This window comes from Lichenostomus cassidix, chromosome 5, assembly GCF_008360975.1.
Source record: "Lichenostomus cassidix isolate B80296 chromosome 5, HeHo_3.0, whole genome shotgun sequence".
NCBI classification, from domain to species: domain Eukaryota; kingdom Metazoa; phylum Chordata; class Aves; order Passeriformes; family Meliphagidae; genus Lichenostomus; species Lichenostomus cassidix.
The window spans coordinates 2,586,363-2,611,202 of record NC_139486.1 but is presented as its reverse complement, the minus strand read 5'-3'; the positions used below and the strand labels follow the sequence as shown (position 1 = coordinate 2,611,202).

Genomic DNA, 24,840 nt, shown 5'->3' with positions numbered 1-24,840 from the left:
TAGCTAACGGATGGCCCATTGCCTGTCATCCGGAGTGGGTGATAGCAGCTAATGGCCCACAGCTGGTGGTAATAGAATACTTAACTACATCAATATTGCAACCTAGGACACTCCTCAAGTGTGGAATTTGTGCTCCTGGAGGAGCCAGCAGGCAGAGGGATGAGCACAGAGAGATTCCCCTGTGTCTGATCTGAATTCTGTGCTGTGGCTCTCTCAGCCAGGCAGGGACATGCCGTGGTGGCTTCGTGCCATGCTGTGACAGCTGCTGGCATGCACAGCCCCTGAGCTGTCAGTGTGAGCCCCTCGAGGTTCCCAGGACAGGCACTGCTCCTTCTGCACTGGCAATGTCAATCCTGTTATCTCCTCATCCTCAGGAAATATCACTTTCCCTTCCTCAGGTTCAGTTTCAAAGCAGGAGGGGCAGCCTGTGAAATCCTATACCTGCAAAGCACAGTTTGGCTATTTTTCTTTTTTTTTTTTTTTTTTTTTTTTTTTAGGGTGTTTCTTCTCAGACTGCTGTCAAATCCTCTCCAAAAATGCATTTTCGTGTTCCCTGTCTCACTGTTAACACTCCCCAGGGCTGTCAGCAGCAGAAGCTCATTTTGGTTGAACTCTCAAAGGTCTTCATCATCTCTTCACTGTCAAATAATCACAGAATCGAATCCCAGAATGGTTTGGGTTGGAAGAGACCTTAAAGCTCATCTCATTCCACCCTTGCCATGGACAGGGACACTTCCCACTATCCCAGGTGACTCCAAGCCCTGTCCAGCCTGGGGCAGAAGGTTTGTGGACATCACATCCAGGGCTTGAGGATAAAGAGACATCCCAATATTTATATCAATTAAAAAGGGAAGATGAAAATCTGTGACACTGATCCCCAAGCAGTGCAGCCTGTGGGATTTTAACAGTGCATCCCAAGGAATTTCAGAACAGAGTGCCAAGGTGGACCACCCAGCTTAGTTTGTTTGCTCCAGGAGATTCCTTAACTTTTAAAGAAATATGCCTATTCCTGGTTGGGAGGATAGACACCCTGGAAATGTTGTCCCAAATCCTGCCCTGGAGTGTGTGGTGCCTTTGGAATGTCCTGCAGCCACTGGTTTTTCAGGGACTGGGGCTCTCTGCTGGTGGTTTGGACTTTGTGCATGGACAGGCACTGCAAAGCAAAGCAGGGAATGTGTCTGCAAACAAAACTTACTGAGACGATCAAAATGAAATGTAAATATGTCAGTTAAAATTGCAACATTTATTACCTTACTGGCAAATTGGTAGATCCTCTGGAAAGCATTGTCCATATGCCTCTCCTGGATCCTGCCACTTACCTAAAAACTCCTGATATTTTGTGGCTGAAGGAAAACTGAAAAGCAAAGACCAACACGTGATTTGTGGTTTTGTTTTGTTTTGCTCTGTGTGGTGGGTAGAAAGGAAGAGTTTATAGTCCAAGTGCTGCGAGAAATTTATCTGAGCTTGAAGGCAATGAGGATATGAATAACACATCTCAGAGAGGTCACTGTGCTGTCAAGGGACAAGTTTGGTCTTACTGAAGGTCCCTGGCAGTGTCAGGTGGTGGTGTGTTAACAGTAGGCCACATTTTTAAGGTTCTCTTCTGAAAGCATTACTAAATATGCAGAGAAATAGTGCTGACGATTCCCTGGAATCCCAGAATGGTTTGAGTTGAGAAGGACCTAAAAGAACATCCAGTGCCACCCCTGCCATGGGCAGGGACACCTTCCACCATCCCAGGTTGCTCCAAGCTCCATCCAACCTGGCCTTGGACACTTCCAGGGATCCAGGGGCAACCACAGCCTCTCTGGGCAACCTGTGCCAGGGCCTCACCACCCTCACAGCCAGGAATTCCTTCCCTATATCCCATCTAACTCTGCCCTCTGGCAGTGGGAAGCCATTCCCTGTGTCCTGTCCCTCCACCCCTTGTCCCCAGTCCCTCTCCAGCTCTCCTGGAGCTCCTTTAGGCACTGGCAGGAGCTCTGAGCTCTCCCTGAAGCTTCTCTTCCCCGCCCAGCTCTCTGCTGGTCCCATTTCTGTGGATGCAGCCCAGGACACATTTGGGCTGCAAACACACCTGGCTGGGTCATGTTGATCTTCTCATTCCCCAACACCCCAAAATCCTTCTCCTTGGGCTGCTCTCAATGCATTCTCCCTCCAGCCTGGATTTGTGCTTGGGATTGCCCTGCCCCAGGTGCAGGACCTTGCACTTGGCCCTGCTGAACTTCATTTGCAATTCCTCAGTCCTTCCACATCTTGTAGTTGATGCTGATGTTCCCTCAATGTCCATGTTCAGGAAGAACAACACAAAAGTCAGGAATTTGTTCTTCCCAAGTGAGAATAATTAATGCAGAGCAGGGAAAAGCTGCTTCTTCCTGTATGTTCTTTCCAGCAGAGAGTCTGGACTTGATTCCAGAAGGAATTGAAGGATCACTGCTCCCCAAACTGCTGTTTTTCCAGTGGTAATAAGAGATCCAACCATGTCTCTTCTTTTTTTTTTTACATTGAACATAACTTCCCCCAAAGGCATCAAACTTCCATCCCTCCTCTGCCAGCTTCCCTAGGATCATTCTCTGAGAGGGATCTTGCAGAATGCAGATGGAACAATTCTTGAGGACCTCCTGGACAGGCCATTTCTGCTCCTCAAAGTCAGGCTTATTTCCCTTCCTCTCCTCGCTCTGTCAGTGTAAAACAACTCTGTAATTCCAGTTATTTTGGTGAGTCAGTTGTTTACCACAACACAAGGGCTAATCCTCTCCTAATCCCCTTGTTCCTTACAGATTTCATTCGGGTTTTCATCAGTCTATGTCAAGTCTGTCTGCTTTGGCAAAGAAACAAAAAATCTTACAGGAGAAAGGTCACAACATCTGGCTGAGCATGGCTGGTCTGTGCCTCAGCAGAGTTAAAACTGGGAATTGTGATGGCTCAGGCTTTCTCAGAATGTTTGTAGAAGAATATCAAAAATCCATTTGGGTGGTTCAAGTAGGAGACAGGTTAGAGCTCTGCTTGCTGTGGAAAAAAACAACCTCAAAACAACCCCTCTGGGTGTTTTCCATGACTTTGGACTCCTCAGCAAGGGCAGTGCCAGTTAAATCACCATTTCTTTGGGCACAGGGCTATTGCTGCTGTCAGCTCTCCAAATGCTGTGCACCCCACGTTCCAGGAGACCTCAGCATTGAATTTTGGTGAAATCCAAACTGCTGTAAATCAGCTCCTGCAAGCCCCAAGCCTGAGATGATCTTGATTTGCATCACAACATGCCTGTTGTTTAATCCTGACAGTCAGGCTGTGTGTCATGAGGTCGCCCAGAGCTCAGGCAGTTCCAAATCTGGAAAACACAATCAGCGCGCAGAAAAAAAACATCCAACCGCTGGAGCTCTTGGTGGCTTTTGAAAGAGCTGAATTCTCTTCTGTGCCAGAAATTGCTCATTCAGAGGCTCATTGAGCTGCATTTCCAGCTCTGAGATATTTCTGAAAGGGAAGACATGGAGCCTTCTAGCAAGAGAGCCTTGAAAGGCTCTGTGTTTGAGCAGAGCAGCTCTCCTGGGAGGGAAGGCTGAAATTCCAATATTTTTTTAGTGGTGAAAATACCTGATCATCACACCCACCTCTAGTACTTCAGGATCCATCTCCCTGCACCCTTGAAGGGAGTATTTTGGGAACCTGCCACCCCAAAATGAGGGTGGGAGGGGAATATGTGAAACATCCTCACAGGTGGTCTCCAAAACTGCTGCTCGTCCTGCTCAGGTTAATCCTAAATGCCAAAATTTCTCCAGGTAAGATATAACAGGAATTTTGGCATCATGGAGCTCTAGTGTGTAAATCCCCTTTTTTCTCTCTCTCTGTATTTAAAGAGGTTTTTTTTCCCTCTTACCCACCTAACTCCAGTGTTGTTCCTTTTTGCTGCAGCTATTCACAGTCTAAAGTTGAGTCGCAACCACGTGGATTGGCACAGTGTGGATGAAGTGTATCTGTACAGTGATGCCACCACATCCAAAATTGCAAGGACTGTTACACAAAAGTTGGGCTTTTCCAAAGGTAATGTTTCCCAAGGTTTGTGAAGGAATATTGGAAATGCCAGCATTTTAAGTTTGTTGCTTTGACTCCAGAAGGAAATGTGGAGTTTTAATGCAGGTAGCCCATTTTGGCCATTGTGGTTTTTTATTTTAAATAAAAATTCATTTTATATATTCATATTTTATTCGGAGTCCTTAGGTTGTGTATCTAATTGTAACTAGATGTAAATCTTAATTTTTTAAAATTTTATTTCTATTACATGTTTGATTTATCATATTTTAATTTTATTCCCTATTTTGATGGGTTTGGATGCAGCAGTTAGCACTATATGACAAATACATGAAAATGTTACAGTGGCAGAGTTCAGCAGCTACTGTAAAGTTAAAATTAGATTTATTACGGTACTAATATAAATATTACAGTTCCTTCTGCAGCCTTAACTTTGCTGCTGGGTACTTACACATTATGATGCATTCCGTAAATACATGACCATACCTTCCTACTCTCCCCACCTCCATCCAGCCCTTTTTCTCTGTTCATGAAACAGAAGTCTGAACTGACAGGAAAGGGCATTTAGACAGAAAATATTTCCAGAAGGAACTCAGGCTCGTTCAAGCTCAAAACTCCCAGAAAGGCAGCAAGGCTGAGATGGTTGGGAGACAATGTGGTGTCTCTCAAGGAAAAATCAGATTATTGCCAACCTAGAAAATGGGAATTTGTCCTGTGCAGGACACCAAAACAAGAACTTACAGTGTGGTTTGTTACTTGAAGAGGCAAGGTCAGGTAATAGGTCTGACTTTGATCTCCATCCCTCTGCCCTGTAATTAATGCCCTCTTACCCTGCAGGGCTCCTGGGTGGATACTTAATTCATGTTTCCTAAAAAAATAATATCATTCAGAGCTGCAGTTCCAGAAGAAATGAAGTAATTTATCCAGAACATCAGTGGGATAATGTGTAATAAATAATAAGATCTGCCCTAAAGAGTTTGGGAGGGGAAGTATCAAATAGAAGTTCACTTGGTAAACAAAACCTGTCTTGGGTCAAAAATGCTCTTGGTGGGTTTGGGGTGTTTTCCTGCTCTTTGAAGCCCAAATAAGTTGTTAGTTGCAGGTTTTGAGGCCAGCACTGGTGCCTGGCGTGGTCCCCTGAGTGTCACTAGAGGGGGATGGAGGCACATGGTGCCCCTGGGTGTGTCAGTCCATCAGCACCGCTGGGAGAAAATGTCCACATTTACCCGGGGGAATCGACTTTTGGTTTGGCCACCAAGCTGGAGAACGAGCTGGGGAAATTTGAGGTTGGAGCAGCTCAAAACAAAGCAGGTTTTCCCCATCAAAATCCAAAACAGTGGAGGTTTTCAACCAGCTCTCTCAACTGGGGTGGCTAAAGTGACAACACTTAATCCCTTCCATGGCCAGGTCATTTCCATGATCCTTCCATGCTGTGGGAGTAAGGTGGAGACAGAAGGAAGTTTGATGGTTGAGACACCAGGAGAAGGGTATTGTGTTATAAAACTGGGTGCACAGTTTCACAGCTGTTTTCTGAAGAGCTGTTTGCCAAAACATCCCCAAAATGAGTTCCCTTTGCAGTGGAAATGGGTATTGATATCACCTGGGTGCTCAAATCTTTCAGGGGTTTACAAGTGCATATATTTAAAAATAGATGCTAATCCTTTAATTTTGTGATTATGCATTATATAATCTGATTTTCAGCGTGTTGGTCTGGGAAAAGCCAAGCTTCTGTCAGCAGATGAGACCCCAGAATGTCACTGATGGGGGATAATGTTCTTTTTTCAGCCTCCAGCAGTGGGACAAGGCTACATAGAGGCTATGTAGAAGAAGCCACGTTAGAAGACAAGCCACCACAGACCAGTCACATTGTGTTTGTGGTGCATGGGATTGGGCAGAAAATGGACCAAGGAAGGATCATCAAGAACACAGCCATGTGAGTGCTTTGGAATGCTTGGAGTGGCCTCAGTGTGAGGCTGTTGAGTGACAGCAGAGCCTTTGGTTTGGGCTGAATCTTCCCCTGTTTCCTTCTGCTCCTCTTCCCCTTTGTCATTAACCTGTACATTGTGGGTACACTATTTATGTTAATTGGGATGTATGGGCTTAGGAAAAACCAGAAGAGCAAAGATTTATTCTGATTTTTATCAGCAGCACTTGTGACTTTCAGAGAGGACATAACTTCAAGCTGCACCAGGAGAGGCTCAGGTTGGACATCAGGAGGAATTTCTTCATGGAGAGAGTTGTTAAGCATTGGAAGTGGCTGCCCAGGGAGGTTTGGAGTCCCAATCCATGGAGGTGTCCAGGGAAGGACAGGATGTGGCACTCAGTGCTGTGGGGATTTGGCACAGCTTGGACCTTGGAGGTTTTTCCAGCCTGAAGGATTCCATGTGAAATTCTGGTACTTGTGGTCAGTGACTCTCCTGAGCAGGGAGAAGTTTTTCATTTGGTCAGAATCGAGGGAGATGTTGTTTCTAAGTAGTACATGGCTGAATTCACTGGGTTAGGAATAGGAAGTGAGTAACTGAGCAGAAAATTTTTGATGAAGTGGTGTGGGAAAGTTAATGTCAGAGTGGAATCTCTCAGAGCTGGGACAGTGGGCAAGCAAACTGCATCCTGTAAAAGAGGGGGAATGGGGAGAATACAGGAATATTGTCATTCCTAACGGGACAGAAGCCCTTGATGGAGCTGGGAGCTGTCACTGTGGCACTGCTCATGGAGTTCTGTGCCCAGAGCCCAGCTGAAATGAGATCAAAAGGCTGTGAAATCTCTTCAGTGAGTGTCTCTTGTGCAGAGTGGTTTGCTAATGGCTGTTGGGAATGATGTTTCCCAGAGCTGTGGCTGCCATTCCCCATTCCTGGCAATGTTCCAGACCAGGCTGGACCCATGTCTGTTGAGAGCCATCCCTGCTCATGCCAGGGCTTGGAACTTTGTGATCTCTAAGTCCTTTCCAACCCAAAGCAGTCTGGGATTTTTGGCACCTGCAATGATGGTTTTGATTCTTAGAAAAATAAAGTCCACCTGACAGATTTGTGGAGGATGAGGTGGCCCTGAGGAATCCCTCATTAGCTGAAAGAGGAGGCTGAAAAGGTGTTAATTACAGATTTAAAGGGTGTTAATTACAGACCTGTGTTGCACAGGTGGTTCAATAGGTGTGTCCCACATAGCTCCAGTTCCATCAGACTGACAGAAACATTGCAAAACCCAGTGGTTCCTGTGCTGTGGGCTTTTACAAATAAGTGTACAAACTTCCATTTTATAGGATGGAATTACACTGGGAATACAAATAGCCTCGATATAAACTGCTTTTTTAACAGTGACCAGAAATAAAACTTCAGCCTTGGAATCATTAATAATTTTTTCTGCATTATCTTTCTCCCTGCTCCATTTTCCATAGTTACAGGGGTTATATGGGTGGATTAACTTCAGCTCAGGTCACAGGGCAGAGATGTTCATTCCCTAAGTCCTGCTCTAATTGGCAGCCCAGTGTATGAAATATTTTCTCCAAAAAGGAAAGAAGACTTTAAGTGCTTCAGTAAATCTCACTCCTCACATCTTCAAGAAATACCAGACAGCATTGCACAGCCTTTTAAAATGCTAATTATTGGCATAAATTGTGCATTCTGTTCAAAATTTGCAAATTAAGGCATCATTTTAGACTGAAGTATCTTTTTTTTTTCGCTCTTTTTTTTTTTTTTTTAAGTAACAACTTAAAACTTATCAGTGAGGAACATCCCATATGTTCTAGGGAGAGATTTCAGAAGGAAATGTCTGCCAAGCTCTCACAAGCCTTGCTGGCACTTTCTGTTAGCACCTTCATCCATGACATGTGTGTGATGTTTGGGGTTTGGGGTGGTTTTTTACATGCTTTTTCCTTAGGGACACAGTGGTGCCTGTTGAAAAATGACTAAGGAAAAGTATTTTTTGACCATTCATACTTTGAAGTATAAACTAAAGAGAGAAGATGTCAGTGGGGGTGGTTTTTTTTCCTTTTAAATGCACTTTCTTTAGTAGGAAACCTGTGGCTGGAGCCCACCAGAGCACATTTGACACGTTCTGTCCTCAGGTTACCACCTTGAGAAGAAGCTGCTGCAGCTCACATGATGCTGCTGCATCATTAGGCACATCCTGCTGCTTGCAGAGGTGAAAACAGAACCCTCGTCCAGGGAAATTCCCAATTATCTCTGCTAATTTCATTAAGGACTGCAGCTCAGTCCCCTCATTAACGTGGCTGGATGCTGTGGTTGCAGGGTATCCTGTGAGTAGGTGCATGGGAAAAGCTGCATTTCAGGGATGCTTGGATGAGCAGGTCCGTGGTGGATGTGACACAATTTTGTTTCTCCTCTGTGTAGTTAAACACATTTATTATCTAAATGTAGCATGGCAGCTGGTGCAACAAGCTGCTCCTGTCAGCTCTGAGATTCACTGGGAGCTCGTCTGGGGAGAGACAGTCCCTCCTCCAGGCTGGAGCTGGGATTCAGCTGCCCCAGTGTGAGCAGAATAATGTGCTCTTAGCTGTGTTGGTACCACAGAGATGGTTATTGAAGGGAGAAGGCTTTGTAGTCTACATTCTGCCGTAATATTTGGGTTTATATTCAGCAGAAATAAAATTAACTGGAGGGGGTTTTATTTGCCATCAGGTGCAGAATGCTGGAATTCCTTGATTTGTGATAAGGTGCAGTGTCAGCTTGAAAATAAATGCCTTTGGGATGTCTTTTTGCTGTACACACTCACATATTCGTATTTGGAATGTGTTTTTGTCGCAGAAGCTGATTTCTGGTTTTGTAGAATTTGTGGGTGAATGGGAGAGATGTTGTTACACATATTGAGAATAATTTAGAATCATGGAATGGTTTGGGCTGGAAGGGACCTTAAAGCTCATCTCATTCCATGAACAGAGACAACTTCCACTATCCCAGGTTGCTCCAAGCCCTTTCTAACCTGGCCTTGGACACTGCCAGGGATCCAGGGGCAGCCACAGCTTCTCTGGGCAACCTGTGCCAGGACCTCCCCACCCTCACAGGGAACAATTCCTTCCCAAATTCCCATCCAACCCTGCCCTCTGGCAGTGAGAAGCCATTCCCTGTGTCCTGTCCCTCCATCCCTTGGAGTCCCTTCCCAGTTCTCTTCTAGGTTCCCTTCAAAGCCACACTTAGGTCACCCCAGAGCTTCTCTTTTCCAGGCTGAACAATCCCAGCTCCCCCAGCCTTTCCTCACAGGAGAGCTGCTCCATCCCTCTGATCATCTCAGTGCCTCCTCTGGACATTTGGGAATGTTATTATCCACATTTCCAACCTCCTTTTCAAAGCTCCTGCTGTTTTACCTGACACAGGTAAAGCTCAGACCTTTCACCTGAGCCAGGCAGGGCTCAGACCTTTAGGCTGAACTCAATTTCATCAGCTCCTGTGCTTCAGGAATGAGTGAAACAACTCTCCTGTGTTTTTCCCAAACAGCTGGAATGTTGTGTCACTTCTGGGCTGCTCTCACCCCAGAGCTGGGCTCTGCCTCTGTCTGCATCTCCTGCTTGGATTCAAAAATCACATTTGTCTGTGCTGCTGTTCATGGCACAAAAATTGCTGTCTGCACAAGCACCAGCATCTTGGCCTAGTCACCAATTACATTTTTATTGCAAGTCCCATTAGAAAGCATTTTAATTGTGGATTATCATTAGGATAATTACTTCGGAATAGCTATTTTGGTGCATTTCCATTGATATGCAAGCCTGTGCAGAGCCTCTCAGAAGCCTTTCACTGCATTAATATGTGCTGCTGGAATCTCAAATGAAGATTTTCCTGTAAAATCTTTTCTGTAATTTTAGCTCTTCAGGTATTTGTTAGCTTCATGTTCCATTTAAATGCTTGCATTGCATTAAATACATATCAGATGCTTGTTTTTCATCCTTTGGTGGAGCTATTAATTCCAAATAAAGCATCCAGATGGTAAATATTAGCTTACAGGTTTCAGCTTGATCTTGCCTTGAAAGAGAAGTTCAGCCCAAGAGGTAAAAGGTGATAGTTAGGGCATGAAATACTTCTGTAAGAGCTTGTTTGGTGTCTGTTTATTACCTAACACATGGCTGGCTGTTTATTATCTAACACGTGGACAGGAGCTGGAACAGCCTGTTCAGGACTTGGGTGGATCCCCAGGGCTGTCCCCATTCCCAGCCTCTCCCCATCCCTTTTTCTGCCCTTTCCCTTCCCACACCATCCCTGCTGTCTGTGTGATCTCCCTGTAAACTGTCGGTCTGAAATTTTGGGATTCCACGTGGAAGATGGGAGTGAGTGGTGTGGAGTCTGGAGGTGACAATGGGGACAGGGAATGCCTGCTGTGCTGTGTGCCAGCATCTCCCTGCAGGGCAAGGAGTGCTGGGAGGAAGTCTGGAGCACCTGGATCTCCCAGGATTGTCCCAGGATTGTCCCAGGATTGTCCCAGGATCCTGTGATCCGCCAACAAAGCAGCTTCAGTTCCTCTGATGGTGCAAAATCCCTTCAAAAGGATGAAGTGTGAATCGCAGCCGTGCTTCCTTTGTTTGCATCCCAGAATTTCTGTGTCTCTCCTCTGAAGTGAGATGAGTCTGTGTGTGTCACAGAGCAGCGATTTTCACAGCAAATTTCTGAGAGCAGCAGAGGCAGAACATGACTTGTGTCTCGCAGTTGCTCTTTGAGATGCGCCCGGAGCGAGGCTGGAGTTGGCATTTCTGCAGCTCAGCTTTGGGAAACAGCCACCCTCCCATTTCCTCTGGCTGCAGCACATCTCCATTTTTATTACTCATGGCTGCTGCTCTCACTTCAGCTCAGCAAATTCAGCCCAAGCCAGCCCTGAGTTTCCTGAGTGACTCGTGGGATGATTTCCTCAAAGAGGCAGTGAGCTCTGCTCTGTGTTTGAGGGAACTCCAGTGGGGTGAGAGCAGTTGGGGAATGATTTAGAACATGATTTACCAGTTCTGGGACCAAAATCCAGGAATGGATCCACATGGCCTTGCAGGGAATAGTGAGAATTGAGATGTTTTTTTTCTGGGGACATCCCATTGCCCTGTCTCAGAATGAGAGTGATGGGATGAGGGGTTATGACTTTAAACTGACAGAGGGCAACTTTAGAGGAGATATTGGGAAGAAATTCCTCACTGTGAGGGTGGTGAGGCACTGGAACTGAGGAACAGAATATCCAGGTGGCTGCCCCTGGATCCCTGGAACATTCCAGGCCAGGCTGGACAGGGCTTGGAGCAACCTGGGACAGTGGAAGGTGTCCCTGCCCATGGCAGGGGGTTGGAACTGGATGAGCTTTAAGGTCCTTTCCAACCCAAACCATTGCAGGACTCTATGATTTTTTGAAATCAAGAGTTCACAGTAAGAAGTTCTCAGGTTTAAGGTTTAAATTCAAGACCATTCCCTATTTCTTGCTCATGCATCATCTGACTGAAGAGAGTCTGCAAAGACAACTTTAAAATGAAAATTAAAAGGAATAGTTTCATCAAGCTTTCAGGCATTTTGCTCTGTTACCATCAGCATCATTCTGTAAAATATGGGAAGTAGCTGGAGATAACTCGAGTTTGTAGCTCCCCAGTTTTTAATGCAGGATTTGTAAATCCTACACAAGCATAAAACTCGTAGCATGAGATTAAAAACACCCACTGTAATAATTCTAAATATGTTAACATATCTCTGGCATACACTCACTTAAGCAAGGATGTATATATGTGAAAATACAGATTGGTTATTTATTATTTTAATCAGGGAAAGGCATCCAGGCACATTTTATTCAGGGTGAATCTCCAACTAGCTATTTTCAGGCCATTACTTCTTGCATGGGAAATAGCAATGTGTGAGAATTCTTTCTAAGATGTGCATTGCATCTGTTCATGAGTGGGTTTTTCCTTTAGAAAAATCATAAATTAGAGTTGTTTCCTTGTGTTTCAATGCATAGATTCAAGTAATTGTTTGCTCTGGGGTCAGTATTTCAACATGCATTTGTACCAGGTGGATTCTCTGCCTGCTTAGATGAGGATTTATGACTTCAGTTGGTGTTGATTTAGCAGGTGAGTAGAAGGATTTGCCATCTAATAAAATTGAAAAAAAAGGAATTTATTTTTAAGAGCCAGAAGAAAAAAAAAAAAAACAAACCCCAAAACAAATCATCTTCATAGCAGAACAGATAAGCAGGTGTGTGTGCTGGGGGTTTGCATGTGGCTGTAGCTACATTGCCTGGAAATTACAGCCAATTTTCTTCAGAGTTTCTATCAAGCTGCCGATGAGAATCAGTGGGGGATGTGGTGCAGTGCCATTGGATGTGGCTGGGATGTGTTGCACTGGGAATTTCAATGATTCCTGGGAGCAGGAGATGGATGTGCCTTTGCTGCTGGGAGATAATGAGAGGGTGAAGTGCTCCTCTGACAGCCTGTGACATCAGGGAGGTGACAGGTGACAAAAATGGGATGGAACAGAGTTTCTGTGCACTTCTAGCAGGATGTGTTCTGCAAGGCTTGAGGGAGATGTGCACAGAGCTGGGGTTTGGGGTTTGATTGTCAGTGTTTGTTCAGGATCATCCCAGCAGGAGAGAAGGATGCAGGGAGAGCTCAGAGCACTTCCAGGGCCTAAAGGGGCTCCAGGAGAGCTGGAGAGGGACTGGGGACAAGGGATGGAGGGACAGGACACAGGGAATGGCTTCCCACTGCCAGAGGGCAGGGAGAGATGGGATATTGGGAAGAAATTCCTGGCTGTGAGGGTGGTGAGGCCCTGGCAGAGTTCCCAGAGAAGCTGTGGCTGCCCCTGGATCCCTCAAAGTGTCCAAGGCCAGGTTGGACAGGGCTTGGAGCAGCCTGGGATAGTGGAAGGTGTGGAACTGGATGGGCTTTAAGGTCCTTCCAACCCAAACCATTCTGGAATTTTACAAATTTGGACCATTCTGTTGGAGGCAGAACTCCCTCTGGACAACTATAACTGCCCCGTGGTGAACCCACATCTGAGTAAAATCAAGTTTTACATCTCCAAAATTTTGGATGAGGACACAAAACCCACACAATTTTTAGGAGGGGAGACCTGAAGCTTTTCCCAAAAGCTTTGGCAGAATTGCAATACCACACGATTTTCTCCAAATTCCTGTGACTTTTATTTAAAAAAACCCTCTGAGTCAGTTTGTTTGTGAGCAGCTTCAGTAAGACCTGGACCCTTTCAGTCTGTAGGAAGCCCTGCAATTATTGTATTTAAAGATGGGGATGTCTAATATCTACTCATCCATAATATTTCCAGCTGTTAATGATGTGTAAATAATTTGGATTTTTTTTCCTGCTCTGTTAGGTTATTTACCATTTCCTTCACTTAAAGTAATTGTTGCTGTGTACAGTTCTGTGCTTTTTTCATGCAACATTTCTGTGCTTTTAAGCTGAGCAGCTTTAATTTGCTGCTTGGCTAATTTCCTGCTGAATTTAACTCTTGCTGAATACCTCTTTGCTGGTGTCATGCTTTAACCCCAGCCTGCAGCTGTAGTGGGGTGGGGAGGAGAGCTGGGGAAAGGTAAAACCTGTGGGTTGAGATAAGAACAGTTTAATAATGATAATAATAATAATACTATTAGTAATAGTAATAGTAATAGTAATGGTGGTGGTAAGAATAAGGATAAGAATGAGAATGAGAATATGTAAGAAAAATAATAAGAATAAGTGAGAATTAGTAAGAATAAGAATAAGAATGTGAATAAGTAAGAATAAGAATGAGAGAGACTAAGAATAAGAGAGAATAAGAGAGAATGAGAATGTGAATAAGAATAAGCAGCTCCTCACTGGCAGAGCATGAGACACTGAAAAGTCCCTGATTTAGGGTAAACACAACCCAAACAACCAAAATATCAGTGTGTTATCAACATTATGCTCATCCTGACTCCAAAACGTGCTGTACCAGCAGGAAAATTCACTTTATCCCAGCCAAAACCACCTCCTTCATGCAGAGAGAGAGAAGCTGTCTTGGCAATACCAATGTGAGCATTTCCAAAGATCTCTATTTTGCTGACTCAGGGACTCCAGGAATGTTAATATATCCACTGAATTTTTATCTTCTTCATAATCTAGGAATTCTATGTGGGGGTGGCAGGGAGGGTTTTGTGCTTGGCAGGAATGGATCTTAAATTAGGACTTAAATCATCCCTGATTTAAGCAGATCCTCTTGCTGAAATTTTTTCCCCCCCTTACCATGGGAAGGATATTCTGCTTTATTTAAACCTTTGCCATCTCGTTGGACGAGAATCCAGGAGATTAGGACTGCAATCACTCCAGGCTTTAAAAATAAAGATGCTGAGCAGTTGCATTTCTTGGCTTTTTGCACAGCCCTTCAGTGACTGCTTGGGAAAAATGGATGGGAAGGATGCTACTTCCCTTTCCCCATTTTTTTTCTCACTTTCCCCTTTTTCTCCCTTTCCCCCTTTTATTTTCCTTTCTCTGCTTTTTTCCCCTTACCTCTCTTTTTTACCCTCCTCTCATTTTCCCTTCCTCCCTTTTTTCCTTTTACCCCCTTTTTCCCTTCCTCCTTTTTTTCTTTCCCCCTTTTTTTTATTTTCCCCTTTTTTCTTTCCCCCTTTTTCTTCTTTTCCCCTTTTTTCTTCCCCCTTTTTTCCTTTATCCCTTTTTTTCCTTACCCCCTTTTTTCCTTTATCTCTTTTTTTCCTGTGCCCCCTTCTTCCCCTTCCCCTTTCTATTACTTTTCCAATTTTCCTTCCCCTTCCCCCCACTTTTTCCATCTCCCCATTTGATTTCCCCTCCTCCTTTTTTTCCCCCTTTTTCCTTTTTTTCATCAGCAGGTAAGTGTCAATGATGGCAAAAAATGTTTTCACTGCCTTCCTCAAAAATGTGGCACATGAATTATCTGCTTTTTTAGTAGCATAATTCACTTTTCCTGGAGAAAACAACAACAACAACAAGGAAAAAAAGCCATAGAGAAGAAGAAATAATTGTTATTGTAGAAAATCCTACCCCATCCCTTCTCCTTTTCAAGACAGGATTTTGGCAGAGTTATCCCTGTAGGATTTTTGGGTAATGCTGGTGCAGGAATGCCAAACACTTGGAGCAGCTGAAGCAATTCCTGCCCCAGGTGTTGGTAGTGATTTCTCCTGAACTCTCATTTCTCCTGAGGAACAGAGGAGCTTTAATATATCCAAGGAAAGTGCCTCAGCTCAGGGATTAAACTCACTAAACAGCATTTGGACAAGTGGAAGTGCAGGTGGAGATTAATGTCATTGTGCCTTTGGACGTAGAATTAATTAAAAGGGGGTTGCTTTGAAAATTGGGGGAAAAGACCATTGAAACACTGAAATAAAATAAAAAAATAAAAAAACCAACTTGATGCTTGGAACTGGGAGCTTCTGGAACCCCAGCACTGGGGTTGGATTTGGTTTGTTGTGCTCATCTTCAAAAATGGGAATACTGTTGGGGTCAGGATTCAGGTAAAGGGAAGAAAGGGAAATAAAACACTTCCTCATTTGGATGATGAATGATGTGGATAGAATGCCTGGATTTTTAGTATCTTGTATGATTTCATGCTGGTTTTCCTTCTTTACTGATGGATTTTTCACACAACACAAAGTCCCATTTTTAAAAGAATATAACAAACCATTATTCCCCTTTTCCCCCAAACAACAGAGAGGGTCAGATATACTTTGGGGTTTAGGTATTTTAAATTTTTTCTAATTCCTTGAGAGAGGTGCATCGTTGTTCAGATATGCTGTAAAAATTAAGTCTTTTAAAAGCCTCTCCATCTGCAAGTTAAAACAATCCTAAGTGATCCTGTTTCTCAGCCTCGGAGTTCTCAAGCCTTCCAATTCAGTATGTAAAATTAAAATCAATTTCTGCTCTTTCAAACCATATTATAAATAATTTTCTTGGGGTTTAAAAGCACTGAATTGTCTTCCTTCTATACTGGTCAAGTTGATTGCAGTGGATTCTAGATTTCAAGGCAGAGATGAAATCCTTAATTTTCTATTTTCTGATTTTTCTAATTCTTTTCTAATTTTCTAATCCTTAACTTCCACATTCAGCTCCAAACCCACCAGAGTTAACAGATACCTTTGAATTGAATTTAGGTGGATTATGTTAAGCTGATAGTGTGATACATTTAAACTCTCTGGAGCATGCAATGCACAGAATTTTTTCATTACAGGAGAGTTTAGGCAATTTATAGCCAAAGCTTGAGGTTGAGGGAATTACATGTTTTAATAGGGATGGAAAAGCAGAAATTCAGGAAATGTGCTGTACCAAGAGGAGTCTTTACAGGAGCATGTTCCTTTGTTTTTTACAGGATGAGAGATACTGCAAGGAAAGTGGAAGAGAAGTATTTTTCCAATCTTGCAACACACGTGGAATTCCTTCCAGTGGAGTGGAGATCCAAGCTGACCCTCGATGGAGGTACAGCACTCAATTCTTTTGCAGTCTCAAAATTGCCCCCAAAATTTCCACCTGTGCTCTCTGCTGGTGCCTTGCTTGGATTTTTGTTTGGTTTTCTTTGCACAGCTTTGCACATTTCCATCCCTGGAAATGTCCAAGGCCAGGCTGGATGAGGCTTGGAACAACCTGGCATAGTGGAAAGTATCCCTGAATGACTTTTAAAGTCCCTTCCAACCCAAACCAGTCTGGGATTCGATTTTATCCTTCTCCTGGATGTAATTAAATCTCTTTTTTTTTGAATTTCCCAGACACTGTGGACTCCATCACTCCGGATAAGGTGCGAGGCTTGCGGGATATGCTCAACAGCAGCGCCATGGACATCATGTACTACACCAGCCCTCTCTACAGGGATGAGGTGAGTGTGGGGAGCAGGTTTTGGTGGAAGTTTTACTGGAGAAGGGCTTGGAGGCTGAAGCAATCCGGGTTTGGGAATGGCAGGAAGGTTTCCTTCTAAGGAAAAGCTGCAGGGAGGATGTTAACACTTCACGGTCACCTGTAGTAGGCGAATTTTGAAGACTGGGAGGAGAAAATGAAAGCAAAAAGTACAATCCGTGTGATTTATTTAGAGCAGAAATATCTGTCTGAAACAGCTAAGAAATGGGAAGGGCTTTAACAGCATTTTTTAAAATGTATTCATATTTAGAGCAATAGGAGTCCATAGAGCTGAGATGCTTTTTGCCTCTCTGACAATATCCACGGACATTTGTCACTTCATTTTTGCCAGTTCTGAAGACAGATGGGGTGGCAGCACTTTGGAGTGTGTTTGTGTGCATTTGCCTTGCAGGGAAACCAAAATGATCCCCAGTTCCTCAGTTTATATGGGGACTGTTGGTATCCTGGATGCTCCCATCCTGCTTTGTCTCATCTGTGTAGCTGTTGACTGACCCCATGAATCAGAGGAGAAAAGTCATAAATATGATAAGAAATCATAGTGGCTTGTAATAATGATAAGCCTTAAATAAATGATAATAACCTGAAAAAATTACAATAATCTGAATAAATGTAAAACATGCACAGTGCTTCACCCCAGCAGCACCCCTTGTGTATCACACTTACTGAAAAACCCCTCTGGGGCTGTTTTAGGATTGATTTCTGTAGAAATTGCAGGTTTTTTCTGTGCTGGCAGTGTTATTTATGGAGTGGTGTTAATTCTTTTGCAGCCTTGGCACCCTGAGCATGGTTAGGCTGGGGCAAGGTGAGACCCTCAAAGCTCACCTGGGAATTTGATGCTACCTTTCAGTCAAATTATATTAAGTCTTTTAATAATTTTAAAACTGACATCTGTCCCTCTCTTGCTGCTCTGTAATGCAGAATTCACTGATCAGGGCTCTCCACTCTGTCTCAGGTTTCTCTGTCTGTTGTGTACCTGAAGCCAACATGAACTTTTGTGGCAAGTGATGAAAATTTCAAAGGCAGCTTGCAAACAGATGTTTTTAAAACTGCATTAGAGGCTTGGCATGTCTGTGGACATCTTATGGGAAATGGATTAGTGAGTAGAAAAAAGTTCAGGTGTGCAGACCAGCAGTGCATGAAAATTTAATTAATTGCTCAGTGGAACTGCAGTTTTACAGGTTTATCACCATCCCTGGGTGTGAGAATTGACACAGAATGAGTGTGCTTAGATCTGATTGCAAAATCCTAAGTTGTTTTTTTCCATCAAATGAATTTCCTTGAAATATTTGCAACAGTGCACACAAGTTACTCTTTCTTATCCCCTTTTGTTTGCTGTGACCTAACTTTGCAGAGTTTAACACAGCAGTGGCAAGTGGAACTTTATTCTGGAGGATTTTCCCATCTTCAGAGGGTTTTTCTTGAGGCACTTTGCTCACTCCAGCTGAGGAATGAGTTTTGTCTGTGAGCAGAAGTGTCACACATTGCTCAGAGCTGATGTCCCTGCTCACTGCTTTGTCACCCCAACATGATTCTTTGTGGATTCTGCTCACTTCCAGTGCTTTCCATCCAGAAATCCTCAAAGGATCTCAAAAGGAGCTTATTAAACTTCCCTTTGCCCCTGGGAAATAAATTTCCCAAAGCTTTGGCAGAATTGCAAGGCCACTCTTATTTTCTCCAAACTCCTATTTTCTTGCTGCGACTTTTATTTAAAAAAAACCCTCTGAGGTTGTTTTTTGTGTCAGTTTGTTTGTGAACAGTTTCAGCAAGACCTGAACCCTGTGGCAGGAGAATATCCAAAAGGGTGCCTCTGACTTCTGGCATGTGAATTGATACCAGACTGGCATTAATAATTCAGCACAGCCCTGTGAACATCCCAGTCTGGTCTCAGACTGCAGCCAACAGATTCAGCTGGGAGGGAACTGTGCTGCCTTCTCATCTGGACCAAATCCCTCTTCAAACATTACCCAGATGTAAGAAAAAAAAGCAATAAATTGATGTTTTGATGCACCTCAGGCTTATTTCTAAATGAGCAGTCATTGCACATTGTGCCTCTGACCTTGCTGGTCCATCTGGGGTAATGCAATCCTGGGTTTTAGTGTCATCTGTGTCACTGTAGCTTCATATTTCTTTAATAATAAATGGCTGCAGCAGAGATTAAAAAGACTAATTGTTGCACAGTAAATTCAGAGTTGTCACCTTCGTTATACTGTTAATTGCCTTTTTTTTTACTGAGCTTCACTGTACTTACTTGTGGGCTAATTCTAATTCTGTAAATCATTGATATGTATCTTGGCAGAAAATGCTTTTAGTGCAGCATAAATATTATTTATATCCCTTATCCCAAGATCTCTAAAGATTTGGTGCAAATATTGCACTATAAAAGTGGGGAAACTTCACCATCCACCTAGAATCATGGAATAATTCCAGTTGGAAGGGACCTTAGGGATTATTTCATTCCAACCCCTTCCACTAGACCAGGTTGCTCCGAGTCCTGACCTTGGAATGGCTCCATGGTTTGCCATTTTGCACGTGTTAAAAGGGATAATTAATGACCAGCCTCTTGAAATTTGGGACAAGAATTAACTTTTGCTAGAGCTTTCATCCCTCTTGGATACAAGGTTTTCATGGAAACACCATTCTGTCATGCACTCCTTTCCACAGTAAAAGGCAGCTGGTTCAGGTGTGTTTGAAAACAAGATGTAAAGCAGGAAATTTTAAACTGAGATTATTTCAGCACTGGTGTTTTGCATATTCTGTTGAAGTTAGTAGTGAAAGAGCTGCTTGGCCGCATTTCCATGGCTGGCTTAATTAATTTGATTGCCCTTGAATGAATTCTCAGCTTTATCAAGGGATTGGTTGCTGGCTCTGCCTGAACCTAAACTTCACCCTGAGCACAGTGCCTTGTGAGCAATGGGTTGGACTCAGCTTTTCAGCAGCAAGAAGGGTCCTGAGAGAGACTCAGACTCATCCCCAGATCCTTTCCTGCATCATCCCTAAGCACTCAACCCTTCCCATCTGTTCCTGGCCTGTTGTTGTGACACTCCTCTGGCATCCATCAGTGATTCCATCAGGGAGTGTGACAGCTCTTGTCTCCTGGAGGGTCAGCAGCCTCACCAGCTCTGCTGGCACCATCTCCTGGGCCACGTGGAGTAAAAACTCCTCAGCTTTGCTTTCCCAGTCCTTCCCAACCCACCCTTGAGCTGCAGCCCTTCCCTTGGCTCTCAAGGACCCTCTTCCCCCTCCCTCTGGCTCACACTCCCTGTTGCCTCCTGGCTGAGTTTGAAACAAGTTTGCACTTTCTCCTCAAGCTCTCTTGACACTTGGGAAGAGCTGCTTGCAGAACTCACCGTTCCTCAGATCTCCTTCACATTCCTTCCCCACAGAGCCTGCAGGAGCAGCCCTGCTCTTCAGGCTGGAGAGGGTGCACAGGTCAGGCTTCCTGCGCTCCTTTTCTGTGGGTAGCTGCCTGATATTTTATTTTTCATGCTTTTCAAACTGTTCATGTGGGAAGCTTGCACAGCGGGTGAGGATCCTGTGGAGACAGCAAGGGGAAAGGAGCAGCACTCCAGCTCTGCATTCCTGCTGTGCTCAGGTGCCAGCAGGGCTTCTGTGCTCCTTGTTTTCTTGGATATTGAGAGGAAAATGTCATTTTCTACACTGGTAATTCTGGTGTGCACTGAAAAACTCCTTCAACACCAGAAATCTGCCCACAAAGTGGTCCAGGGGGTGCAGTTCTTCCTCCTGCATGGGTCTGCTTGGTGTGGATCCAGGATGTGTTTGTCCTCCACACACATCCCAATTTCCTTCTGCTTTGCCAGGAATGTGCTATCCAGGCTTATTTATGCTGCTGTGTTCAAGGCTGCTGTGCCTCAGAGGAGGGTGAACAGCTGTTTGGGATGCTGCTGCTGGAATTTAGGGATTTTCCAGCCGGGCAGGAGATGTTGTGAATGTTCTGCACAAAAGGCCAGCAGCTCTGGATGTCTCATTCCTTTCACAGGTTCTTTTTCCCATCACGAAGCAGCGGTTCAGGTTTGCCCAACACCCAGGAGGTGATAAAAGACATCATCCTGCTGCCCTTTTTATCAGCCTTCTTCAGCCTGAGGTGACAGGGATGTGTCACCCAGCTCACCCTCCCTGCCAGGCCTGTGCCACCAGCATTCCTGAATGGATGGGGTTGGCTGTTATTTGTTGATTTCCTGGAAGCCATGTGCCAGGCAGCCACGTCACTGGGAAAAAAGCAAAGGGCATTTTTGGCCTCATCAAGTCCAGCATCCTGCTCTTTGGTTGGTACTCTGGGTTTTGGCTTCCTGGCTCTGCCTTTAATTTGGTTTCTGAAGGGCAGAGAGCTTTTAACCTCAGTTTGTCTGAATATGAGCTGCTGCTTTCTGAGCAACTTGATCCTGCAGGCTTGAGTTTCCTGCATGGGAGATTTATTGGCAAAACTTCAACTGATAAAGAGAGATAATAGTCCCAGAATGGTTTGAGTTGGAAGGGACCTTAAAGCCCATTTCATTCCAATTTCCTGCCATGGGCAGGGACACCTTTCACCATCCCAGGTTGCTCCAAGGCCTGTCCAGCCTGGCCTTGGGCACTGCCAGGGATCCAAGGGCAGCCACAGCTTCTCTAGGAATTCCATCCCAGCCCTTCCCCACCCTCACAGCCAGGAATTCCTTCCCAATATCCCATCTCTCCCTGCCCTCTGGCAGTGGGAAGCCATTCCCTGTGTCCTGTCCCTCCATCCCTTGTCCCCAGTCCCTCTCCAGCTCTCCTGGAGCTCCTTTAGGCCCTGGCAGGATTTTCTCTGGACGTCTATTTGCAACAAGACTTACAGCATTTTAATCCATTCAGTTTCCTGCTGAAACAGTTGGTCTGCAAAAGGTGCTTTGGAAACCTTTCCCTCCAAATCAGAACAGGGAGGAAGGACTTTTCTAGGAGAGAACAGGAACACTGAAAGATTTTTTTTTTTTTCCTGCCTTTCTTTGAAATATTTCAGTGTCCTCAGGCTGATGCTAAATGAACTCTGAGGTAGGAAGGCCAGCTGGGAGGATGGGATTTGATATGGTTTTTTTCTGGAAGAAATAGGAATTGTTCCCTTTGTTCCAGGGTTTGTTTTGCTCAGTAAAACTGCATTCCCCTGCTCCCTCTGGAAGAGCTGAGGCTGATGGAGCAGAGCAGCCTTGGATGTCCTGGGTTTGGGAGGCTGAGGAGTTACTATTTTATGGTTTGGATGTTTTTTTAATTTAATATTGAGTCTTAATTAAGATCCGTTAGAGGGGGTAGAAAGACAAGCTGTGCATTAAAAAAAAAAAAATCAGCTCTTAAAAAATGTATTATAGTGATGCCATTTAGGAGAGGAAATTTGTTAGGCAGTTATATTTTTCATGTTTTGAATCCAACAAAAAAATTCACTGATTTTAGGCAATATAAAGCCATTTAGTGTTTTTAGAAGGTATTTTTATATGGATTGTTAGGATATATCAATCTGTAACTACAAAAGATTTCCAAGCAGTTCATGTTGCAATTACTGGACTAAAACCCTGTTTTAGAAACCAAAGCTTTCTTTCACAAGTTGGAATATTTTATGCTTTTTAAGACTTAAATAGCAAATCAGGATTAAATCATGGAATGGAATCAGAGAATGGCTTGAACTAAAAGGGACATTAAGGATCATCTAGTTTCACACCCCAATAAATATCCTAACTTCTTACACTGCTCAAACAGGTTTTAAGCTGGGACTTTAAATGAATATACTTATTTTCCTTTTTTTCCCCTTTTTTTCCTTACTCTGCACCAAAAAGGTTCAGTTTCTAATTTTAGGAGTGGCACAGGGCTGTTGGCAGAACACCAACATCCCTAAGTGCTCTGGGCAGGTGGAAGGCTCCTGGTTTTGGCAGAGCAGCAAACCAGACCATTCACAGTGCCTGGAAATCTGGAGATCTTCCCACAGCAGAGCTTCTACTCCACAATTCCCTTGGGGATTTGGAGTTTAGGAATTATCTCCAGCAGATGGTTTGGTTGAATTCAGTGCTTGGACTCTGGTCTGCAAAATTACTGTTTGGAAATCCATGAACCATTTCTTAGTTATGTCCACTTTTGGGCTTAACTTCCCAGTAACAGCAAGATTTTGAGGAGAAGGAGAGTTAAAAACAGGGTTGGACTCAGTGTCCAACCAGGATTTTCCAAGTAGATTCTGTTTTATGCCCCCACATTGCAAGAAAAGAGGATCTTTATAATAGAAATGTCATGATCCCAAAAGATTATTTACCCTCTCTCTGCCTGTGGGGGAGACTGATATAATACCATTTTTCCTGGAAGAGATCTGCTTTTCCAGGGAAATAGACTGTGAGAAATGGACTGCAGCAGAGTGGGATTCAGTGCTGCTGGGCAGGAAATTGGGAGTGATGGCTTTTCTGGAATGAGAACCCAGGGGAAGGGGAGGAGTTGTGCATCTTCCTGTGCCCACCAGAGGAGAAGCTGGGGGACATTGAGGTACCTTGACACAGCTGATTTAGGATTTTTTCTTAGGATTTTTTCTAACAGGCTGGTATTACCCATCACCCTGATGCACTGACAGGGATGCTGGAAGCAGGGATGAGTCCAGCACTTGCTTGTTTGGCATTTTTCACACTCTGAACCCCAAAGCCAGCACTCCATCCAGGGGCTATGGAAGGCTGGGGGTGCTGTGCTCCCTGCTGAGGTCCCTGATGGCAGGAGGGTGGATGTGGGGTCTTTTGGAGGGACAGGGGAACTGCTGGGGTGCTGTGTCCAGCTCTGGGGTCTCCAACATCAGGAGGATGTGGAGCTGCTGGAAAGAGTCCAGAGGAGCCATGGAGATGCTCTGAAGGCTGGAGCTCCTCTGGGATCTTCTGGGAGAGCTGGGAGTGTTCATCTGGAGAAGAGAAGCTCCAGAGAGACCTTAGAGCTCCTGCCAGGGCCTAAAGGGGCTCCAGGAGAGCTGGAGAGGGACTGGGGACAAGGGATGGAGGGACAGGACACAGGGAATGGCTTCCCACTGCCAGAGGGCAGGGAGAGATGGGATATTGGGAAGGAATTCCTGGCTGGGAGGGTGGGGAGGCCCTGGCACAGAGTGTCCAGAGAAGCTGTGGCTGCCCCTGGATCCCTGGAAGTGTCCAAGGCCAGGCTGGACAGGGCTTGGAGCAATCTGGGACAGTGGAAGGTGTCACTGCCATGGCAGGGGTGGCACTGGATGATTTTTAAGATCCTTTCAACCCAAACTACTCCAGAATTTTGTGTCAGAGTTCCCACATTTCAGTGATCTCCTGGCAGGAATCCCCAAACACTTTGATTTCAACTGATTCTTGCTATTTTGTTCTGAGTTTTAATCAAAACCTTTTTTAAATGGAGAAAATACCAGCCAGCCACAGCTTGTCCTGACTGATATTTTCAGCTCCATCTCTTGTTGAAACTTCTGCCTGTTGGTTCACCTGTGAAACTTTGTGCCCACAGACCCAAATGCAAGAAGAGCCAGCATCACAGTGAAAAAGACTTGAAAATAGGTGTTCTGATACTCATTCCTCCAAGCCTGCTGCAAGGCTCTGTTAAATCATTTCCCAGAGCTTCAGGCAGCGGGTTTGTTGTGTGGATTCTCACTCAGTAAAATGTGTATCAAACACTGCCACTTCTGGTGCCATTCATATTTATATTCAGTAATGACTCAAGCTCTTGAAAAATCATGTCGAAATTATATGTTCCCTAGCTTTAATTTCCCGTTGCTAACAAGGGAATGATTTGCACTCTCTTGTTTGTCCTCCTCCCTGCCACAGCCTGGAAGCTTTGCTCAGTTTCCATGCTGAGTTTCACAGGCAAAGCTGTGGTTTTTTGGGGTTTTTTTTTTGGTGTACTGGCCAGTTCCCAAATTTCATGGTTTCCAGGGTTTCTCCCTAAAATACTTTCTGGGAAGCTGTACCTTTTTATTCTGTAGTGTAGGGTTTGAAGCTGTTAAGCTTCTCAGAGACTCCATGAACACAGGACCCATATTTATT

At 44.4% G+C, this 24,840-nt stretch overlaps 1 protein-coding gene across 2 annotated transcripts in view; it reads left to right on the top strand.

Moving 5' to 3' along the window:
- DDHD1 (DDHD domain containing 1) overlaps positions 1-24,840 on the top strand; it is a 64,175-nt gene that overhangs the window by 25,944 nt on the left and 13,391 nt on the right. For both annotated transcript variants that reach the window (XM_085060978.1, XM_085060977.1), the window contains 4 exons: positions 3,910-4,038; positions 5,812-5,959; positions 16,299-16,405; positions 16,693-16,799. In XM_085060978.1, the coding sequence (XP_084917104.1) occupies positions 3,910-4,038; positions 5,812-5,959; positions 16,299-16,405; positions 16,693-16,799 (491 nt within the window). The remainder of the gene's footprint in view (positions 1-3,909; positions 4,039-5,811; positions 5,960-16,298; positions 16,406-16,692; positions 16,800-24,840) is intronic.